This window comes from Parus major, chromosome Z (genome assembly GCF_001522545.3).
Source record: "Parus major isolate Abel chromosome Z, Parus_major1.1, whole genome shotgun sequence".
Classification (NCBI taxonomy): Eukaryota; Metazoa; Chordata; class Aves; order Passeriformes; family Paridae; genus Parus; species Parus major.
Genome location: NC_031799.1, coordinates 9,553,093 through 9,575,934, shown reverse-complemented (window position 1 = coordinate 9,575,934; position 22,842 = coordinate 9,553,093). Strand labels below are relative to the sequence as shown.

General features: G+C 38.9%; 1 protein-coding gene across 1 annotated transcript in view; it reads left to right on the top strand.

Moving 5' to 3' along the window:
• The first annotated feature begins 2,654 nt into the window (after positions 1–2,654).
• Positions 2,655–22,842, top strand: part of GOLPH3 (golgi phosphoprotein 3) — a 32,150-nt gene continuing 11,962 nt past the window's right edge. Inside the window, exons 1-2 of the mRNA XM_015615040.3 lie at positions 2,655–3,014; positions 22,002–22,133. Of these exons, the coding sequence (XP_015470526.1) occupies positions 2,799–3,014; positions 22,002–22,133 (348 nt within the window). The 5' untranslated portion in view covers positions 2,655–2,798. The remainder of the gene's footprint in view (positions 3,015–22,001; positions 22,134–22,842) is intronic.

Sequence of the window (22,842 nt, the reverse complement as noted above, 5' to 3'; positions counted from 1 at the left end):
TTTGAGGCCTTCAGGAAAGGATTGAAAAAAAAAAAACCCAAAAGAAAAAATTATGAGCTGATAATGGACATTCCATTAATTAACCTTTAAAATGCAATCAGGACAAACGAAAATGTACTTATATGCCACAGTAATCTAGTGGGAAAGTGTAAATAATTGTAATAGACCAAAGAGTGCATTCTATTGATAAAAATGGAGATGATAAAATTGCTTTAAGATAGGAATTAGAGAAAATGTAAGTTGTGCTTGAATGTGAATTGAATGTAGGTACAAAGCAAATTATATCAATGATATTACTAAAGTGAAATATAAGAATTGTTTAAAGTCCTGTCAGAAAATAGATTCAAAAAATAGCTTTGCATTCTGGGAAAATAGGTAAATATTATCAGGCTTGACAAAGATAAAATTATTTCCAGTAACAGTATTTGAAAAAATTTTTAGCAGCAGCACTACAGCTAAGTAGTTTTTACCAGTAACCCAGGATAGCTTGCATACAGGTTTTTGAAACAGATTTTTGGAACTTCTTTTTGATCACTAAATATGACTCTCAATAAACCTTGAGAACTCCAAAGAACAGGAAGAAAGCTAATACAGTAACTATGTTAAAAGAAGGGAAAGGGAATGACCCAGGTTAATTATATGACTGCTTGTCATCTGGACTGTAATCCTCAAGAAAATATCCAAGTTTCTCAGATAGGACTAATTTAAAAAAATGTTTGAGTTTAGTTACAACTCAGAAATTACATTTCCAGGAAACATATCTTATAGAGCTATTGTGGTATCTCTTTGAGCAAACGTTAATTTGATAGAAATAACAGTGACACTTCCTTCAGCTTTGGTTTGGCATTTGAGCTGGTCCAGCAGGACATTTTAATTAACAAAAAACCGAGACAGATTAAAAAAACAATCAGAACATTGCACAGTAAGTGAACTGTGAATAATCAGCGGGCCTCAAAACCAGAAGAGGAACAATCAGTGAACACTTGTGTGAGTGATCCAGATCCTCTGGGGATCAGGATTGTCCATCTGCTATTCTTCCTTATGCTGCACCAAATTGTCACCAAATCACAATAGCAGGGGATGCAAGAACTGGGGGTGTGGAAAATAATGAAAACTAGTCACTTCCAGACTGACTCAGAGCTCTTGGTAAACAGGGTCCAGTTTAAAAAAAACCACAAACCCAGAAACAAATTAAAACACCAAACAAACAACTCACTAAAACAGCCCTCTATTTATTCACATATTTTATTTATATATTAAGTACCTATTTTACATATATTTGTATTTATGTATCTCAATACAGTTAAATGCAGTATTCTAACTGTGAACTAAAAAGTGTAAGTCATCCTTGCCTAGACCATAAACACCTTTATTCTGTAATAAATTACACTGCCTGAAAACTTATATGGGATTTAGCCTTGATTGGAGTTTTTTTTGAGTTTTTGTTGTTCCACATACAAAAGGGATCAAGATTTGAAAAGATGCCCATCAAAGCAGAGCTGAGGGACTCCATCTCTGAAATCTGAAGTGAAAACTGTTGAGAACTAACCTGACTTCACCTGACGGGTACATACATGTATTTATACATAGAATCACGGGATCACAGAATTTGGGTTGGAAGAGACCTTAAAGACCATCTATTTAAAACCCTCTGTCATGGAAAGGGACATAGAATCCCAGAATCAACCAGGGTGGAAAAGATCTCTGAGGCCTTTGAGTCCAACCTGTGACAGAACACCATTGTGTCAACCAGACCATGGCAGTGAGTGCCACATCCAGTTTTTCCTGGGATGGTGACTCCACTGTCTCCCTTGACAGTCCAGTCCAATCAGCCTTTCTGTGAAGAAACGCTTCCTAATGTTCATCCTGAACTTTCTCTGGCACAGCTGGAGAAGCTCTAGTCCTGTCAAGACAAGATGAAGACCCCCACCTGGCTACACCCTCCTTTCAGGGAGTTGTGAATAGTGGTAAGGTTCTCCCTTGAGCCTTCTCCAAACGCCCCCAGATTCCCCAGCTGCTCCTCATGACACTTGTGCTCCAGAGCCTTCCTCAATTCCCTTGCAGTTGTCTGGACTCGCACCTCAGTGTCTCGTGAGGACACTCGAGGTGCGGCCTTACCAGTGCCGAACACAAGGTTATGGTCACTGCCCTGGTCCTGGGGCCACACACCTTCCACCAGCCCCGGCTGCTCATCCCCACATCCACCCGGCCTCGAACGCTTTCAGTGTGAGGGGAAAGGGACTGGGCGGCTGCACCAGCAGACGGACACGGTTTTGTGGCCGAACTCGAATGGTCAGTCATTGCAACAGGCTGCCCAGGGACATGCTGGAGTCACTATCCCTGGAGGTCAAAGAGCCGTCCTGGATCCGGCGCTGGGTGATGTGGTTTAGGGGTTACAGGGGCAGTTCTGGGCGGACGGTTGTACTGGATTGTCTCGAATGTCCCTTCCAACTTTAACGATTGTATGAAACCAATCGGACTTGCGGCTGTGTAAACGAGGCACTTGTGGAAGCGCACCCCTACGCCCCAAAACAGCGCAGCGCCCGCCTCGGGTCACGGCCGCGCTCCCTCAGCCGCGGGTCCCTTTCCGGCGCCGCCCCGCCCGGCGCTGCCACATCCTCCGCTGACATCAGCCCGCGCCGCCATATTGAGCCGCCGCCGCCGCCAGCGCGGCCGCCCGGGACCGGCCCGCTCCCCATGACTGCCCCCGGCCGGGGCGCGTAGGGCGGAGCGGCTCCAGCCCGGCCCGTCCCCTCCCCGAGCCGCCGCCGAGCCCCGCTCTCTCTCTCTCCGCCACCATGACTTCCCTGACCCAGCGCAGCTCCGGGCTGGTGCAGCGCCGGACCGAGGCCTCCCGCAGCGCCGCCGCCGCCGATAAGGAGCGGGGCGCCGGCGGCGGCCCCGAGGATGAAGGGCGCCGGGACGACTCCGGTGACGACGAGAAGGGCGATTCTAAGGAAACGCGGCTCACCCTTATGGAGGAGGTGCTGCTCCTGGGCCTCAAGGACCGTGAGGTGCGGCCGGGGGCGCTGGGCAGGGGTTGCCTGAGGGGACACCGCTTTGTGGGGGGTGCTGTGCGGAAGGGAAACCTGATGATGGTCAAGGGCGCTGCAGAATGAGTGTGGCTGTGGGTTTGGGGGCAGAGGGAATGGGGACATGATGTGGCTGGAACAGGTTTGGTGTTTTGGAGGAGGTGGGGAAAAGGTGCACAGATTTTTGGGGGGGGGAACCCGGCAGAGTTTGTAGCGCTGCCCTTTGGCTGCGGGGTTGACAGAGAGGCTGTCATGAATACATACTAGAGATAATATAGAGGGCCTGGGGCAAGATGAGGGCCTGGGGCAAGATAGGGACCTGGATATGGGGGCCAGGGCCAGCGTTGGACTTGAAGGCCTGGGTGAACCTAGCACATTTATCCTCCTTTGGCTTATCTATTGCTCTAATGTGGGAGACCCCTCTACTCACGTTGGTTTTGTTTTGAGACAGAACTCTGGTACTTACGAGGTCCTCAAGTGCTCTAGGATGCTGAGCAGCCCTTTTATACTAAGATTTTGCAGAGTAATTAATATGAAAAATATCTTAAAATTAAGGGGAGGGTTATGTGACAAAAATGGGCTGTGAGTAATGAGAAGAGGATCAAAATGAAGAAATGGCATTATTATGTAATTCTGTATTTTTACTGATTTCAGTGCTTAATAGTTTGCCATGATACTGTGAGTAAGTCATTGAGAAAGGTGTACTTCCACCAGTGTGTTGGATTTTTTTTTTTCATTTGAAAAAGGGCAGTCGGTATAGAAAGCATACACACTGCAGAATGAGAGTTCTATCAGGGAAGCAGTTTAGTTTGATATGGCATATGATTGAAGCGTAATGCATCCTTATTTTAGGTACGAAATATAGTATGGATTTGATTAGGGAACCAGCTTTTCTTTTTTTGTCAAGTAAACTTGCTTTTGTTTTTTAATTTGTGTGACAAGTAAATAATTTAATCCAGTTCATTGATTTGAATGGAAGGCTCTTGAAACTATGCCTGTTCAGGAGGACAAGGTAATATGGGAAGGAAGCTGGTAAGTTATATGTTCTTTGACAGAGCATTACATCTAAAATAAATTTACTGGTTGATAGTGAACAAAGAGTGATTTTCTTGGTGAACATTTGCTTTCTAACACTTGTCACAGCACCAAGCCTGACTGAGTTCAAGCAGTGTTTGGGCACTTAGTGTGACTCTTGGGGATGATGCTGTGCAAGGCCAGGAGTTGGACTCAGTGATCCTTGTGGGTCCCTTCCAACCCAGCTTATTCTGTGACTCTCTGATCTGTGTATATACCTGCTACAATAGCATTTTGTTTCTGTCTCAGACTGTGTGTTTCAGGGCATATTCTTGTAGTGCCATTTTTTCAGGTAGGCCTTGCCATGGCATCCTGATAACCTCAGGAGATAATGATCTCTGCTTCGACATGTGAAATTGAAGGCTTGTTGAATTGAATGCATATGAGCATTTCTCTTTCTGCACACCTGAATAGCTGGGGCAAAGTAAGGAGTGGCAAGAGAGATTGCTGACAGGATTGGCTAAGGATACCTTACCTTGAGGAAGGTGGTATTAACTGGGTGATCTTTCAGCCTGTTTTTTAACCAGGAGTGAGTCGAATAGGTTGGAATTATGCTGTAAAGATTTTAAGGTGGGGGGCATTGTGTCTGCCCAGGAGGAATATGTGGCACAAATCTTCATGGTGTATCAAGAGACAATAGCATTGTAATAACATTGGGTCTAAAAGTCTACCTTTTCAGTGGTGTGCATCAAAGTTATAAATTATCTGATTTTGCTAAGCACAGCAGTGACATACATTGTAGATGATCTAATATTCCTTTGTATAGTAAAAGGAACTGAATGGTTACAGTGGCGTGGATATCCATAACTCCCTTGGGATTTTGCAGTGGAGCCATCAGACAGAAATAATTGTCATCTCTAGGGCAGGGGGCTTAAATGCAGGAGCTGTAGCATACCCTCTTTGTGGGCTTTGTTAGACATGAAGCATTGGGATTTGGACTTTGGTTTTGGGCCTGCTTGTGCCCCTGTGTACAGGGCACATGATTTAAACCATTTGTCATGCATTTTCCTTCCAAATCTGGAAATAAAACTATAGGCTTATTTTCCAGTATGAATATTTTTTGTTCTGTGTTGTTCTAACAATAAGTAAAACTTACTTTACACATCTGGAAATGTTTTTTTTTCTAAGTCTTTACTTCCAATAGAACTGATTTACTGTAGCATTTGAGTGACACTTTCTCAAGAGAGCAAGCAAAGAAGAGCAATATAGGGTTTGTAAAGTGTAATTGTGAAACTCTGAAGTCTAAGGGACAGGCAAAGGCAAATTTATGAGACACAGGCTTGATTGAAAGCCTGTAAATTTAAAGCTGAGAATATCCTTCCTGTTTATTCCAACAGGATAAAACAACTTGATGTTTACTTTAAAATAAAAAAAAAATACAAAAAATGTACTGGATTGGCCAAAGAACATAGAAATAAAAAATATAAAAACAAGGACTCTGTTTTGGCCAAATAACATGTTTGCCTAAAAATAGCTGCTTTCTCAGAACACTCATTGATACATTAATTGATAACATAGCTATCAGATTTTTAGGTAATTTTAAACACTAGTGGATGTGGCTTAACTTAATGTAAATTGTATACAAAATATCTCACATGTATGGAGCTACCTGTATAATTTCTAAGTGTACATTGAAGAGTCTTGCTATTTGGACACATTTCTTCAGGAAGATCCATTTAGTGTGTTGATGAGTTCAGTGTTTCCAGGAGATGGTTAGATACTTGTGTGAATCCTGTTTACAGGGTGGTGCGATGGTTGTAAACAACCAGAGCAAGACTTCTGAGTGGTTGTCTGGTTGCTGCTGCAGTATGGATTCGGTGATGGGAATTTCTGGCAGCTGTGAAACAATCACACCACTTCTCAGTTCTATTCCTGATGTCTGAGCACAATTAATTGCCTTTGTACATGCTTCTTGTACATGGCCTCTTTGTTTGTTAATGTTGTGTCCTCCACCAGTTTGGCCTAATTAAGTTGTACCTAATGTATGTGTTCTGGTTGCTCTTTTCCACCAGCAGTTTTTCTTCAATCTGTATTTTCTGTGTACACATAACTATTTGTTTATTCCAAAGTCAAGACCGGTTATAAGGGATATGTGCTGAAATATGTGCGTGCTTGCATAACATGACAGATGTGGTGCCCTTGGAGGAGCAGGTAATAATAGACTGGAAGAAAATATATTGCTAAAATTTTTCAGGGAGTCATCACAATACCTGCATGTATTTGGAAATCCAGAAACATGTCTGGAAAAAAAGAGTCGGGTTCACCCATTCAAGGCAGACCAATAGCCAGTTGCTGTAGGAATGAAAAGCTGAGGTAAACCAGTGCTGTATTGGGTAAAATACTGGTATTGTGATAGGATAGGTCAAAGCCACAGTAAAAGGGAGTTATGGTGTAGAACTACTGAAGCAAAAGAAGGGAGTGATAAATATTGGAAGTTACATTCTAACTTATTTTAAAATGACAGCTAAGAGATGAGCCCAGGGTAGCTGTTTCATTACAGGTCCTCCTGGCATCTTGTAATTCAGTCCCATAAAAATGGAGAGGTTTGTGAGGTGGTCCTGCTGTGTAACTTGCTCCACTGAATTTCATCCTTGTAGGGTTTCTTCTGGTTGTGGGTTTGGGTTTTATTTGTTTTTTTTTTTTCTCTCTTTTTTGAAATTTTCGTATTTGTTGGGAGCCTATTCAAATATAGCCATGCACTCAGGTGCTTTTATCCTCTATACAATTGCCACAGCTAAACAAATTGAAGCAGCTAGAGAGACCTGGTGCCCACCAAGATAAAATATGTATTTGATCTGTAACTTATTCCTTGCTTACTGAAAGAATGTACTCATGTAAAGTACGCTGAAAAATACCTGGCTACTGCAGTCTACTGCAACATTAACTATTTCTTAGATTTTTTTTACACTTTCTTAGCTGAAGACTAAAATGTCACTTGTGGGAGTAAAGTAATGTTAAATCACTTCATTAGGTACAGAAATTATCTTGGTTCTTTGTTGCTTATGCTTGGCCTTCAAAAATTTCATTTATTGCTGAAAATATGGTTTTGCAGCATAGCCTTGTGTCCAGATAGGTCACATGAAGGTCTCCAGCTTGTATTTTTTATTGTATTGAAGTAAGCTATTAGAGAATTAGTGTGCCTGCTTCAGATGGGCTATTTTGTATTGATCAGATTAGTATTAAAATGTAATTTCTTTATTCTTAAAAATATTAGTGTCTCAGTTGATTTATGCATTTTTTACTTTAATCTTAAAGGTACTTGTGTGGAAGGTGACACAGGAATTTTGAAAACATTTAAAATGTGGGTAGTGTTTTTCCTGCTCTTAAGATTTGACTTAGTGAAACGGATACTATGATACATAATCTTGATGGGATTTGTATTTGTAAGAAATTAACACATTTTGAAAAGTTGTCTTTGTATCCTTTTAGTCTTTTTTTTTGCCTCATGAGAAGTTTCAGCAAGAGCCTGAATGTCAACTTGGGAGCGCCCAAGTTTTGCTGGAAAATTTCTGAGACAAACAAGTGTAACTTGAAGAGGCGTCTACTGGGAATTCATTCACATTGCAGTTGAAGAGTGATGTATGAATGTGTTGAAACCTGGACAAAGACATGCTTTTTCTCAAATGTTCAGGGTCTAATAACAACAAAGTGTGTAATGTCTGTGGTGAAAAATTATTTCTTTCATAATTGCCTACCTTTCTGGTCTTTTATATTTTTTTATTTCATGTCTATATTTAAATTACTAGATCCTAGACTAGGAGAAGATAGGAGGTGTGGGAGGAGGAGTTCCCCAGTTCTCTTTACTGTGCTGCAGGGTAAATCCTGCTTTTTGCCTCTCTTGAGGATATGCTGATTTTGAATCATTTGCATGCATTTAGTGTGGTTATCCCTGCTTTCATAGAATGGTTAATCTGTAATCTATATTATTTTTCTGTGGATAACTTGGAGTGCAGCAAAATCCCTTTTTTATGGCAAGCTGTTTGGTGTAGGGCAAAGACAAAAACATTGTCAGAGCCTTTTTAGTAGTGCTTTCCAGTTTTTTAAGTACTCTTTAACAAAGCTTTAACTTGAGTGCTCTTTAAAATGTGCCATAACTCTTCTTCCTCTCCCTTTAGCAAGTTTCCTTTATTAAACATTTTGGATGAAGTATATATGTAAAAAAAACTTTGGTCTTAACTGCTAGAAGAAATAATCATGAAACTGAAAATAATGTTTTATATTAATTATAATATTAATATAATGTTTTTTCAGGTGTTCTTTGATCCTAATGTAGATAACATTTATTGCTATGTAGATAGTATTTATAATTAGTCAAGGTCCATGTAATGGACTTCTTTGCAAGGGTAAATTGACCTGACTAAATACTGCAGACAGTATATTTAAGATTGCTTTCTTACAGATCAAATAATTACTACAGTGCATACTCATCTCTCTTGCATTACTGGGAAGAGGGGAAGGTAGTTTGGATTAAATGTGTTGCCTGGTTTTCTCTGCACAACATTCTCAGTCATTTTTTTCATAAGTTTTAGTAAAAGTAGAAAATAATTAGTTAACTAGCCATGCACCACTTTTAACTGGTTTGGTTTTGTTTTATTTCTGGCTTGCAAACAGATCTTAGATAAATTTCAGTAACTTGCTTTCTCTCAGAAACATTGATAAAATGTTACTGCAGAATGGTTTCACTTGCACTTTTCAGACATAAGAATTATGGGTTTGCACATAAAATAGTTCTCAACTGCTCTCTTCCTTGAAGTATGTAAACCTGGATGAGTAGGAGCACAGATGCATAGCAGCACAAAATCACTGTGCTGTTGGTCTGAGTGTGAAACAGCATGGTGCATGCCAAGTCTTTCCCACCACCCTCTGTACAACCTATGCTAAACTGCTGCATTTCATCCATTTTTGCTTCCCTTTTTCTTCCCGTGTTTGTGATGGACCATCGAGATAATACACCCTATAAGCTAGGATCCTTATAATGGGAGAGGTGTTATAGTCAAAGCTCTTTTTATTTGTGGATGTTACAGGATTTATTCATCACACTGGGAAATTAATTGTCAGGCTTTTTGCATATCTTTCTGTTGCTGATACTCTTTTAAGCACTTGTAAGCTGCTTTTTGCTATATGCTTTCTAGTCATCTGCCTTTATCATCTTACTAGATAGCATCAGGTAGTTGTGTTATTTAGAGTCCTTAAGTGACAGACTATCTTTTGTATGTGGTTTTTACAAGGTGGTTTGTATTGAGCTTGTCATTCCTGCAGAGCACATTGCACTTCCATTTTTTTTTTGTTTCAGTAGACACCTGATTTTACTGTGGAACTTCCACACTGGGCAGTGTCTACCATGAGAGAAGCATTCTGTGTGTATTGTGTTGTAATTTCAGTATTCTGTCTTCTGCAGGGCACAGTGACCTGCAGTATATGACACTCATTGCGCAGCTTTAGGTAAATGTCAGGTGGATGTTCTGTCTGTACTGATCACTCAGGAAGGGCTCACTGCAACTACATTGCCTGAGCTGGATGTTTAAATGGAACTCCTGCTTTAGCAGCTTCTGCAAACTATGGCTATGACTTTCAGTTTACAGTTAGTGTATGTTAAATACTAAATGGAGGAACTTGTTCCTTTCAATTTGAGAACAGTGCAGTGGGTAGACTTCTTATTTAACCTCATAACAAAGATGTTGACATGGCATTATTATGAGATACTGTCTTGAAAATTGTTTGCACCTGGGCCTGCTTTGTCTGTATTAGAAAGACATATTAGATTCAGTCTTTTCCTATTGTTTTTAAGAATAACGTATTGGACCTGTCTGGGATAGAGTCCATTTTCGTCATAGCAGCCAGTATGGTGCCATGTTTTTTATTTTTGACCAAACAATGTTGATAACACAAAACAGAGGTGATAACACACACCCTGTGCTTTCTGTTGATGAGCAATGTTTGTACAGCATCAAGGCCACCTCTGTTTCTCACTCTGCCCACCCCTTCAGCTGGGGGAGGGGGATAGCCAGGACAGCAGACCCCAACTCGTCAGAGGGGTACCCTGGACTGTGCAGTGCCATGGTCAGCAATAAAAAGAGAGTGGAGAGAGTGGGATAGGCAGTCATAGCCAGGGGACCACCTGGGCATCAGTCTGCTTGTGGGAGGTGGTAAGCAAGTGTTTGGCATAACTTGTTTTTTCAATTAGGGTTTTCCTTTTCTCTCCCCCCATGCCCCATGTCCCATGCTCAGAGTGACTGAGGGGACAGTTATGTGGGATTTAGCTGCCACCCAGGCTCAATCCAGCCCTAGGGGACACTAAATTCTAATTAAACATTTCTTTCATATAAATGTCAGATTTTACATTCAGTGACAATAGGAGGTAGAGTAGAAATCAATTTGTTGAAATCAAAGATTATTGAACAAACTAATTACATCTTAATTTTGCACCAATATGGAGAATAGAGATTGGACACTGATAGAAGGTGGCTTTGCAAGAGTCATGCAAATATTTGAAGTCATTGTCTACTTGTGTATACAGTTAATCATGAAGAAAGTTAGGATTCTAAGTTTGACTTTTCATTTCTAAATGAGCAGTCAGACTCTTAAATGTTGATTTATAATCAGAGGTCTCATAAGGTTTCAATGGTGTGTGTGTGCTAGTTGCCTCCTCTTTAGAAAATTAAGGGATTTTTATTATCTTCATTTTAATGAAAGATATTCCTGTGTAACATATGCATGTGTACATGGGCACATGGGCATTGAAAACATGGGCAGCAACATTTGGCTTTAGTGCTTTCAGTTTCTGACATCAGTTGCTGTGTGTTATTTATTCCTAAATGCAGTGGCAGGTTAATCAAATACCTGACAAGTTCCTTGTCAAGAGTTCTGTGCTTTGTAGAATATGTAATATGTACTTTCCTAAAGTATTCCTATGTTTGACTGTCAGAACATTTCAGAGATTTCCCCCACTAACTTATTTTCTGTTTATAACTGAAGTACAATTTATGTTCCAGTAAAACGGCTAATGATTTCATTTGCATGGAAAGAGGAAATCAAGAGGGACTGGAGTCAAACATCAAAGTTCTTGCCGTGTAATATTCCAATAATAAACACTCCTGCACTCTGGCTTTACTTTTTCTTCTCAATTTTCAAAAGTTTCATAGGTTAGGATGTATCATTAGATGTTTCTGCAAGTTTCTGGGTTGAGAATGTGGTGGCTTACTTGAAAGGTGAGATTTGCAGGAAGGAGCTGTCTAGGTATAGGTTGAAAAAGACTTAATCTAATGTGAAAAGGAATCCAGTTTATTTAAACTGCATGTGATTGAAGTTTGAATATTTTTCCTTTGACACATGAGAAAATCCAGAGTATTCCTGTAACAGTATTCTACTTTAATATTTTTTTAGCATTTACTATTTTTGGGCATCTTGTTTTTATCTGTTTAGTATTATTACTATGTTTCCTGATGGCATCAACTTGAGAGGGGCTGTTGTCTTCTTGAAGTCACAGAAGCCCAGCAGAGAGACCTTGACAAATCAGGGGGCTGGACATCACCAACTGTATGAAGTTTAACAAGGGAAAGTGCCAGATTCTGCAGTTGGAATGGGGCATCCCCTGGTTGTGGGGGGAGTGAGATTCTAAAGATGCCTCAGGCACAGGAAGGGATTGTTTGGAGTGTCCTGTGCAGGGCCAGGAGTTGGGCTTGATGATCCTTGTGGTTCCCTTCTACCAGAGGTTATGGTTACAGAATATGATAGGTTATGATTCTATGATTTCTGAGGGATGACTGGTAAGAGGGATGAATGTCTCCTAAAATTTTTTTGTCTTCAGAATGTCTTCAAAATATTTTATCCATCTATTTCTTTTACTGCATCTGAAATTCCTCTGTTACCTATTTTAGAGATATCTGAAAAGTGAAACTCCCACTTTTGGTTATTAAATCTATTGTTTGTCTATAGGATACATAGAAAATAGCCTTCTATGAATGCACTCTTGTCAAGTGGAGCTGGGTCATGTCTTTAACCAGAATTTTTAAAACAGGTTGGTCTGTAGAAGGAGTGAAAATCAATACATGACAGTATGTGTGAAAACCATTTAGTAAGGAAAATGGAGGGTTTGTGGTTTAGTAATTTGCTAATTATTAATAATTTTATTGAATCATGTTGTTGACTGAACCAAAATTCAGTTTTGTGTTTCAGGATTGTTTGGTGTCTTGGAATCTGAACATGAGGAAAAAAATTGAATGTGTTCTCAGCTTAACCATCATTCTTGTATTCCAGAATTGTGGAGGTTTTTGTCTCTCTTGTTTGATAAGTCCATTGACAGGGGAAAAGATTGAAACTATTACTGAAGAGTTATTCAAGCAGGACACCTTAACCCTGAACATTTTATTTTCAGATTGGGCTAAGGCTACATATTTCCTTGCCAAAAGAAATTGATTTGGGACTTGCCAAAGAATGCTGCCAGAGAAGCTGGACTTTTTTTTTTTGTTTAATTCTGTCTAGCATTGTGCAGTACTGTAGTGTCATCGAGTATGAGATTTTGTTAGAAGGTAATAAGCTGATAGCTATTAAGAGCTAATAAACGGAAATATATATATTGAATGTATATTGGAAAGTAAAAATTGCTGGGTCGTTCAAGCATATGCATAATTTGACTATGTCAGCTTGTCTTTTTTGAGACTTACTGCCTGCTGCAGCTTGTGCTGTGATTACATTCAGGATGATATAAATTACAGTGACCTGCATTGGAAAGAAAAGAACTGATTTTTTTGGTTCCCTGAAGATGAAAATGGATCAGTACATATAAGATACCTCTGGTGAGAGCAGCCTACTTTTACCTTAAGAATTCAATATATTTTGGACATTCCAGCCCCTCTTCAATGAATGCTGCAATAGCTTTTCCTTGTTTTCTGTAATTGTCTTCTGTTTGCATTTTCCCCACATTCTTATGAGTATGTTTAGTTAGGCTGGCAGAAAGACTTTTAATTGGTTCTCCCTGGACTTCAAGGTGCTTTATATGTTTAGTCTGTCTAAGGCTACTGAAGCTGAATCAGGGGTTCACAGAAGTCTGTATAATGACCTAGCTGAGGTGTTGCAGATGATGGCTGGCTGCAGAAGAGGAGTTCTAGTATTGACCAGCATTTCTGTTTGTCATTGAAAACTTCGAAGGTTTATGAACTTCTTTGAATTTTGTGTTTTTGTGTTACAAGACCAGTTTGCCTGCTATTATGCTGTGAAGCTTCTTGTAACAGTATGCTGGCAAGACTTCCTTTTTTTTTTTTTTTTTTTTTAAATAGGGTTCCTTAGTTCTAAGGGATAATCTAAAAATTATGTAATTTAAGTTTTTGACTGAAAAAGTCAGATGGCAGATTTGTTGAACAAGTACGTTACAAAACACTCTCAGTATTAAATTAAGCATCTATAGAATCAGTCTTGCTGACTCAGACCCTGTTCAAGAGATGCAAAAGTGTATTAGTTGTTCCTTATAGAGCGATGATGTTCCTAAATAAATTAGTAACATTTAACAGCTTTTCATATCTAAAGAATCCATAAACTTATTGCTGTTTTATTGCCTAGTAACTCAGTTACTGACTTTGATTTGTCTGAGATATTTGCTTGTAGTTGTGTTATCAGAAAGAAGAGGTTTACTTACTGCAGCTGTGTCAGAGCATTTATCTTTCTGGAGTCAGCAATTCCAATCAGCAGTTTCATCTTCAGCTAGAAAGGATAGGAACAGAATCATGTACAGGTGTTAGAAGACAATGCTCCATACTGTTCTTTGTCCTCTCCTAGTGCTGTCAGCTGGTATCTCCATTTAATCCAAGAGGATGTAGTGTTTTGGTGGTAGGTGGATGCTGGTGACAGATGCATTTGGAATACTTAAAATTAGGCTTTTGGTTCAATAGAATGAATTGAAATTCTACATTAAAACACTATTTATAGTAAACCAAGTACTTTTGTTATCCTTTCTCTATATATTCTGCTTCTATTCTGTACTTTGCCTATTTGGATTTGGGAGTAGCTTTAAGGAGACATGTTGTAAAAATTCTTCAGGTCATGTAAGTGCTTTCAGAAATTCAGAGTAATGTTAGTAGTTGTAGAGAGACTGCATAAGGAGTGTATTAAGGTTCTGTTTGTCTTTTTTGAAAATATGATAGTCCAATGTCTTTCATTCCATTTGTACTCTTCATTAAAATCAAAATACTTTTAGGCAGTATTTGTTTCATGAGCAATCAGCTGTGAAGCAGATTAAAGTTGTAAAGTTGCTTGTGACCAATTCCAACATTGGAGATAGGATGCAGGGGGAAGGAAGCAGATGTCTTTGACATGAAAACTGTGGCAGACCAAAGTTCCGAATAACTCTTCACCTGCTGCAGAGCAGGTGCATGCTCTTAATCCTTTCCCTTCTATTCTCCCCAGCTGTCTTTCTCTTCATCACAAAACTGCTTCTTCAGGGAGGAACTCATTGACTAAAAAAGCAACAGTTCTGTCACAATTGTGATTAAGTCCATTATGAAGTACAACTTGCCACTGCCTCTATTTCAGGATAAGTTCTCTCTGCTTGTCTTTTGCAGTAGGTTTCAAATGGGTGACAGATGATGATTTTATATTATTATGTTCTTTCTGTGCTTTGTGTAGGCTAATAATAGGCTAGTAAGAAAGCTGGAAAAACTTGCTGTTGCTTCAGAGAATAGAAAGGGATGCTATTGCTTCCTTGTCAGATTTAAATAGTATAACTTCTAATTTATGGTCATCAGAGTAGTCATTGCTGAAGTCCGAAATGGGGAGCTGAAGGTAATGATGAATAGTGCGTGATACCTTAAGCTTTATGCTTTTTGTCTTTCCTGAATATATTTTGGTCATGAATGACTTCAGCACAGGTATCCCAATAATGTACATTTTTTCCCCCCAGTTCTTTGTCCCAGAGACTAAGTGGTAGGTGAAACTATTCAGGTCATAAAAACTATTCAGGGTTTGAATGCAGTTTATCTGTTGAGGTGTGGATTGTCAAGGAATGGGATGCTGTTACATTTTGCTATCTGTCCCAACCATATTCCTTTCCTTTTCCACACTGTCTCTGAAATTTGTGCACCTGCATTCACATGAATCAGGTGAGGAAAGTGGTCATTAGCTCTCAGAAAGACCACTTGCTCATCTGGCTGATTACAGAAATGCTGCTGTGGGCTCAGGAGAGAGAACAGCAATGTGCTTCCATTGACTAAAGTAATACTTTGTCTTCAGCAGCAGTTCAGGCTTTAGACTGCTTCCTTGGGTTTAGTCCTCAAATGGCTAGAGATGAAGATATGGGGAAGGATGTACTTTCTCCAATTACATGCAAGGTTTTGTGCAAGGCTAAAATGAGATGTGGTGACACTGATTTGAAAGGTCAGTTAAACTGAAATGAATATCTCCAAGGTAAAAAGTGGTGATTCACAAGGGCTGCTTGTGCTGGGAAAGTAATTGAGCGCCGCGGTGTCATTTTGTCCTGTTTCTTTTCCTGCTGTTTTCCCCCTGGTGTCTGTCTTTGCCACTCTTAGTACATTTGCCTAAGAAAAGAAAAAGAAAAGAAATCTGAATTTGTGTACGTAGAGAACCTGAGTCTTTCTCAGAATTAGCTAGACACAGTGAGCATGCAGGTACAGTTTTCCTCTGACACTGCTGTGTAAGTGCTAGATGTAAGTAGACTCTTTGCTAATTATGCAATCCAAAATGAAAAGCAGCTCATACATAATTTATACCGGCAAACGACTCAGTTTACCATGTCCAGTCCTACAGGTGATCTGAACTGACTTTGAAAAGTCTTTTTTTTCCAAGTTTCACATTCACTTTAGTCAGTCCATCTCAGACTTAGATCTCTTGACAGCTGTTTCCTCTTATGCTCCTTTTACAGTAGAAATGGATGTTGTGTGTTTTATGTGTCTCCTAACTGTGTATTTGTTATTCTGGCGCGTGTATTTGGCAAGGGCCCCTAATTGGACCTGCAGATAATTGTCACCAGTAACTTTCCTGATGCCAGCAAGCATGAAGTATTGTCCACTGTGTTTGTCAACTGTGATTTGTGAGAACATATACACAGTCTGCCACACACTGGAAAGAATAGACAGGAAAAAGGAAAAAAAACACCTGTTTGGGAAAGCTCTTGTTTGTATATAAACAAACCAACAGTTTGGTGTCTCAGAGCTTTTATGTTGCTACCCTCAACAGAGTGTTCGAGTGCCATCTATGCAGAAGTAATGAAAGTAGCAGCAAACTCCAGTAGGTTTGGGAAGTCTAATTTTTCTTATTTTTCATTGTCTAGGTAGAGTTTGTTGCAATTTTTTTTCCCTTAAATACTATTCTGATAGAGAACAGAGTATCAGGAAATCCAGAATTTACTGTTCACTAATGTGAAAGCTTTCTTTAACCTGGATTGTGCCTCCTAGCTGAGAAACCCAGAAGCTGAGGATCTGATGTCTTCTGTCAAGACTCTAAGGTGTATTACCTCAGAGCTGGTATTCCCAAATTCTGCAGGAGTTGTAATTGTTCACTTCTGCTTTCTGTTAGTTGGCCAGCTTCCTTCTGATTGAGCTGCCATGTCTGGAAAGAGTTTAACTAACATTTTGTTTTGTCTGTACATGAAATTTCAGAAATTGAGTTATTTACCAAGTTTCAAAGTCCTTTTGTTTGTGTCTTTCATGAAAAATTTGGAATTTCGTGAGAACAGAAATTCAGGAGTTTGGGTAGCTGTAGTGATGTTTTTCCTTTAGAAGGTTCCCTTTGATTGTTTGGTTTATTTCATTTGTTTACTATAGATGTTTTTGTTTTGTGTTTTTGTAGAGTTGTGCTGTTGTGCTAAGTGAGGGTCTAAGGAGTACTATTAAGTTTGAATGTAAAATGAAAAGGCTTTTAATAAGAGAAGCATAGACTGAGCAATGTTATGTGCATTATCCCAGAGAAACTTCTGTTGTGCTTCCTCATAAATATAAATTGAGTCTGAGTCAGGGCCAAAACTTTAACCTAACACTGACCTGTGATACTAAATATGAGGCTGTGTGGGTCTGAGGATGGGCCTGAGGGGCCTGTCATGCTAAAATAAAGAAACAATTTTTTTGGCAAGTAGGCATCAGGAACCTACAAGTTCTCTTCACATACCATTACATGACTTTATTGTGCTCATTTGAAACAAGCTGATTTCCAATGGCAATGGCTCTGTGATCTGCAAAGTAATCTGCAATAGCTTGAAACTCTTTGGATTAGAATGCATTGGCAGCTACAGTCTGTGTTCTGTAAACAGCTGCCCTTAACCGCATGAGTTAAACACGTAGTATTTATTTATATTATCATATGTGTATTTTGTAGCCTCAGAGTTATAACTCTGCAAGCATTTTTCTCTTCTTTCTCTTGAATCTGCAGTATTTTCACGACTCTGCCCTTCTTTCTTGGTTGTGCCAGGTATAGTAGAACTGCTGTTCACCTATTCTGAGTTAACTGAAGAAGTGGAGAGAGAATGTATATTTCTGTAGTGGGAAGATATTTTTAGCAACTCTGACATGTATAACAAAGTATTATTGAGTAAAAGATTACCCAGTCTTTTCTGAGTCTTTTGTTCTGTATTTTATTGAGAAAGTTTTTTTTTTCTTTTTTTCTTTTTAAAAAATTTGTAATCCATTAGGAGTTACTTCTCTGTCTACATGAATTTAAGATGACATCTGCAACTTAATTGCACTTTTGCAGTGTTACTGCTGGGTAACTTTAAATTGCACATGGGAACAGAAAATAGTCGTGTTCTTTCAGTGGGGTCTTTCTGGTTTCTTTTAGTTATTTTTTGTTCATTTGTTTCAAATGGAGTTAGTGTGACTGTAGCCTGGAGAGTCATTGATCTGTGAAGGTTTGCTGTGTGTGTTTAGGTGAAATGATTCTGAAGTTTTTTTCAAGTCTTAAACCAGTCTTAAGTCTGTAGAAATGATTAACATACTTGGCACCAAGTATCTTCAGGCACATCTGATCATGCTTGTCTTCTTCCTCTGATTTTTTTATACATACTTACGAAATTATAGTTGTGGCTGCAGTGTCATGTTGGATCAGAGATAAGGTATTAGCAGTCTTTTTTTTAAAAAAAAATAAACTACAAACAACCTTTAGAATTTTAAAGTCTCTCAACTAACTTAATGGCTCTAAAGAGAGACTAAGTAGAAGCAGGAAGTGGAAGGTAAGGTAGTTTTGGTAATTGGCCTTTGTTATACGATAGACTATTTAACAGGTGGGAGTTTCAAGTGATTAATGAATAACTGAACAGGAATACCTGTGTGAGCTGGAAGTGGGTAAAAGGCAAGGGAATAGGAGAAAGAGAATGAATGCCAGGAGCTGATGGGAAAGAAATGGCCTAATGAACATGGATTTTAAATAACTTATTCTTTAAGTGGAAAGAGGATCGTAGTCTCAGCTCTGTGCTTTGCCATACCTGGGTGGAAAGTCTGAGCTTTTAAAGTTAGTATGGTAACAAGTATTTGGTGTAAACTTTATTCTTATTTCCTTTTATGCTTGTCTAGCAAAACTAGTTTTTAGCTGAAAGTTTCTAGGTCAGGTCTGACGAAAAATGCTTTTGTGCTGTGTTTGTGTAAATAAACATGACAGTTGTAAACAGTCTTTTGATCTTTGAGTCATTGTAGATTTAAAATTTTGTCTTGCAAGCTATTCATACCTTGAAGTGTGATTGCTGTCAGATAAAAATAATCTCCTGCTTTGTAAGTCATACCCCCTTCTGCTTAACAACTTCAATGGAATAAGTATTTCTTTGAGTTAGAAAGTTTACAAAGCTGTAAGACTTGCAGGAAGATGAATAAAGTAAAAATACTTGGTATTGTGTTTGTAAGAAAACTGGTGCTCATATTAAATACAGAATGAATTGCATTTCTGAATGGTGGTGTTTGATCTTCAGTCAAGTGTTTTGAGACTGCTAGGAATTTGGAATAAATGAAGTTTTGAAAGCCATATCCCTGTTTTGTTCCATGTGCTGTAATGAGCAGTGGCCAAGTCACATTCAGGGAGACGGTGGGATCAGGATGACAGTTCCCCCAGTGAACATTGACTTCATCCTAGTCCATGTGTAGTTTACAGATCAATTGCTGTCTGTCAAACTCCATTCATTAGTGATCTTGTTCTTTTAAAAGATTTTTTAAAAACTTCTGCCTTCCTGTTAAAAAAATTGCATGCAAAAACAGAAAAGAAATTGACTACTGACTCCTAACCTGTGAGCTAGCTAACCTGTGAGCTATCTTTTAGCTCATTTCCTTTACAAACAGTGCATTATTCTATATTGCCATTCCACCTCTTCATAAATTACTACTCTCCACCCCTTTGTTTCTTTTTTGTGCACCTTTTCTAGTTATGCTGTATACCATTTAAGGTATATAATGTTTGGAATGCCAAAAATAAGCATCTCCCATTCGATTCTAGTTACTCCAGGAAGATGGAATTTATTTAAAGGATGATTTAGTTAGACTGTTGTGTGCTAAACTGATATTCTGTGAAGGTTCCTTCAGTTGTCTGATATCTTTGCAGTAGGTGTCAAAACTGACCAATTCATCTACAAGAACAATCTGGAAAGATCAGCTTAGTGGATTGAAAAGAATTTCTTTCCTAACTCTCTTAATAGCTGTGCAATTTATGTGTGTGGAAATATAATGTTCCTTCTCTAGAGGATCAGCTGTGAACTTTGAACCTGGGGGGCAGAAGGGAAATGAGATGGTGGTGGCAACAGGATACATTCTCATGACTTCACTGTAATTTAACCCACCAAAACAAGCAGCTCAGTTTATGAAGGATGTAATCTTTTTGAGTTGTCTTTCAGGATTAGTTGGTTAAAAACTGTTGGGTGGTTGTGCAGTCTCCATCCTTGGAAGAGCAAGACATGCTTGAATAGAGCCCTGAGCAACTTGACCTAACTTCATAACTGAATGTGCTTGCAGCAGGAGGTTGGACTAGAGACTCATGTGGTCACTTTCAACCTGAATTATTTTACAAGCCTGTGTTTCTCTGCAACCCTTAGCCTATGGCCATCCATGTTAACTACTGGAACAGAGCAGTTTGCATCTGCTAATTGGTGCTGGGAGTGGTATAGTTAATGTCACTTCATTGAAAAATAGTAATTTTAAAAATAAATTCAGCCTTCATTGCTAAAAAACGGGAAAAAGCTCAGCACTTTAATTGTTGGCATAATAATATGAATTTTTTTATGTATATAAACAAGTGTAAATTCATTGTGCAGTATTGTTTAGTTTGTGGATGTATTGTCTGACTTCAGAAATCATTATGTAAAGAGACTGATTGGAAAAAGAATATGGGAGTCGTATCTCTTCACACTCAAGCAAATACTGCACATTATTGTGTGTGTTATCTGGCAAAAAATGTCTGGTGCCAACCAAAATCTTAATTACAGAATGGCATTATAGGAGTAGCTGATACTTGCGAAGTATCAGCTCTAGAGTAGAAGGCTGATTAGATAACTTCTCAAATGTCTTTCCAAACTTATATTTATAATGTTTTAAATAAGTATATGGGATCTATTTCAGTAATTACCTTAGAGATTCAGGGCTTTTGTAGACTTTTCAGAAGTATTGGTCAACTAAATAATATAGCTCTTTAAAATAGCTAAGCGCAAAATTGAAGCAAGTATTCTCACATTCCTGGGAATCTGTAATTGATGGCATTAGTTAGAGACTGGTTTATAAATTTAGTGGACTTAGAGTATGTGCATCTTATGTCTTTATACATTGGCAGCTTTCATCTGCAAAAGCAATAAAATGGACTTGTTCTTGATTTAAGCTAGTCTTGGTTATTGGTTAAGACAAATTTATGAAAAGTGGAACTTTCTTCTGCTCTTTCCCTGCCTTGTCTTTTGTACAGCTCCTTTCTCTGAAGTATCCCAAAGTTGGTGTTTTCAGAAGCACTTCACTAGAGGACTTTGGAAAGATCTTTATGAATCGTATCAAACATTTCTCACAACATTTCTCAATGATTTTGCTTTGTCTTAGATACTCAAACATTAAAAAAATATGCAAGAACATTGTTGGCTACTCCATATAAAAGAGAATTCTTTTTGTAAGATATTTTTTTGGTCATAACTGTTGAACAATGGAGTACAAAAATTAATAGTTGTGTTTCTAGCTAGTGATGAGGAAATGTATTGTGTCAAGTGGTCTGTTCTGCCATTTAAGCAGATAGCTGTCAATGCAGAAATAGAGATAAATCACGGTAGGTGTGGTGTGCTTTGTAGAATAAATGTGGCTTGCAGTTTTGCAGTTTGTATAAGAACTATGCTTCAAGCTGTAAGACCACATATTTTCAAAGGATTTAAATGAGGAAATAGTAGCTGTTATAAGTATTTCTTTGAAAACTTTTGTCTTTTAATTAACTATGTTCAAGCCAAAAAAAATCTGTTCTGTGCTTTGTGCTGATTGCCACATTTGTGTTTTCCAGTATAATCCATAGTTGACTTAATATCCATTTTTAGTTTATTATTGCTTTCTCAGTGTTGTTTATGCATGTAAAAAACTCGTGTTAATGTTTCTCGTTCACTCATAAGGCCATGTGATGTCAGTAATACCAAATGCTTGATTTCTTAAAAATATCATAAGTCTATTTTGACTGTGTATAAGACTACACTTTATACCTCACAGCTCTTGTTATCTCCCTCTTTCATTCTGTATCATTTTCCTGAGGATTCCCAGTTCTTCACAAGGCAGAGACTGTCAAAACTAGCAGAGGATGAGAGTGTTTTTCTTTCATGTTTTCAAGGGCAGGAATGATAGTGACTAGTGATGTCACTTCAAAAGTGTGAAAGCCGGAGAACTGCTAGGAGAACACACAGCAAGGCCCTTTTTCTGTTCCCTTTCAGGTGGAGATGGAAGATATTTTACTATCTTTCATTCTTCACAGGGTTACACATCGTTCTGGAACGATTGCATCTCCTCGGGATTGCGTGGCTGTATGTTAATTGAACTGGCATTGCGGGGGCGTCTCCAGCTGGAGGCCTGTGGAATGAGGCGCAAAAGCCTGCTAACTAGAAAGGTAAGTGCAGGAAAAAGATCACATTTACTTGTCATGATTCACACAATGCAGGAGCTATAAATTACAACTGGGTCTATTAAAAAGGATGTTTGGTTTTTGTTTTTTTTTTTAACATGAGGATGATGATTCTGAGTAATGACCTAAAGCGGATATGCAAATTTGGGAAGCTTTTTGGTGGTGAGATGAAGTGCCTTGGAACATCTCTAGTACCTGTTCTGTGCCCATGTTTATTCTCTGGATGTGTTGCTGGTACTGTTGCCAGCCAGCTGTTGGCAGTGGCTCTGGCTGGGGTGCAGTGGCAGCAGCTGTAATCTGCCGAAGGAACTGGCTTTTGCAATGCTGGTGGGACGTGGGCTGAAGTGGAAAGGAAGGGATAACTGCCAGATGCCAGATGCGTCCTGCAAGCCACCAGTTTGCTTCTGGTGTACACAATGCTGCAATTCGTGCTTCCATTGCATGGTAGAGAAACTATCCTTGTTCTTGGGGCCCCTGAGACCACAAAACTATCTAGTTCAAGCATGAGGCTAGTGTGTTAAATTGGTTGTGTTCTCTGACCTTCAAGACAGCCAAATCTCTACTGTCCTTTATAGAACTAGGCTGAAGATTTGAGGCCTTTATTTTTTACTTTTACCACTGAATTTTCCCTTTGTTCAAGATGTGCAAAGTCATACTCTTGGAAGAATTTTTGCTTCATCAGCATTAGAGGATA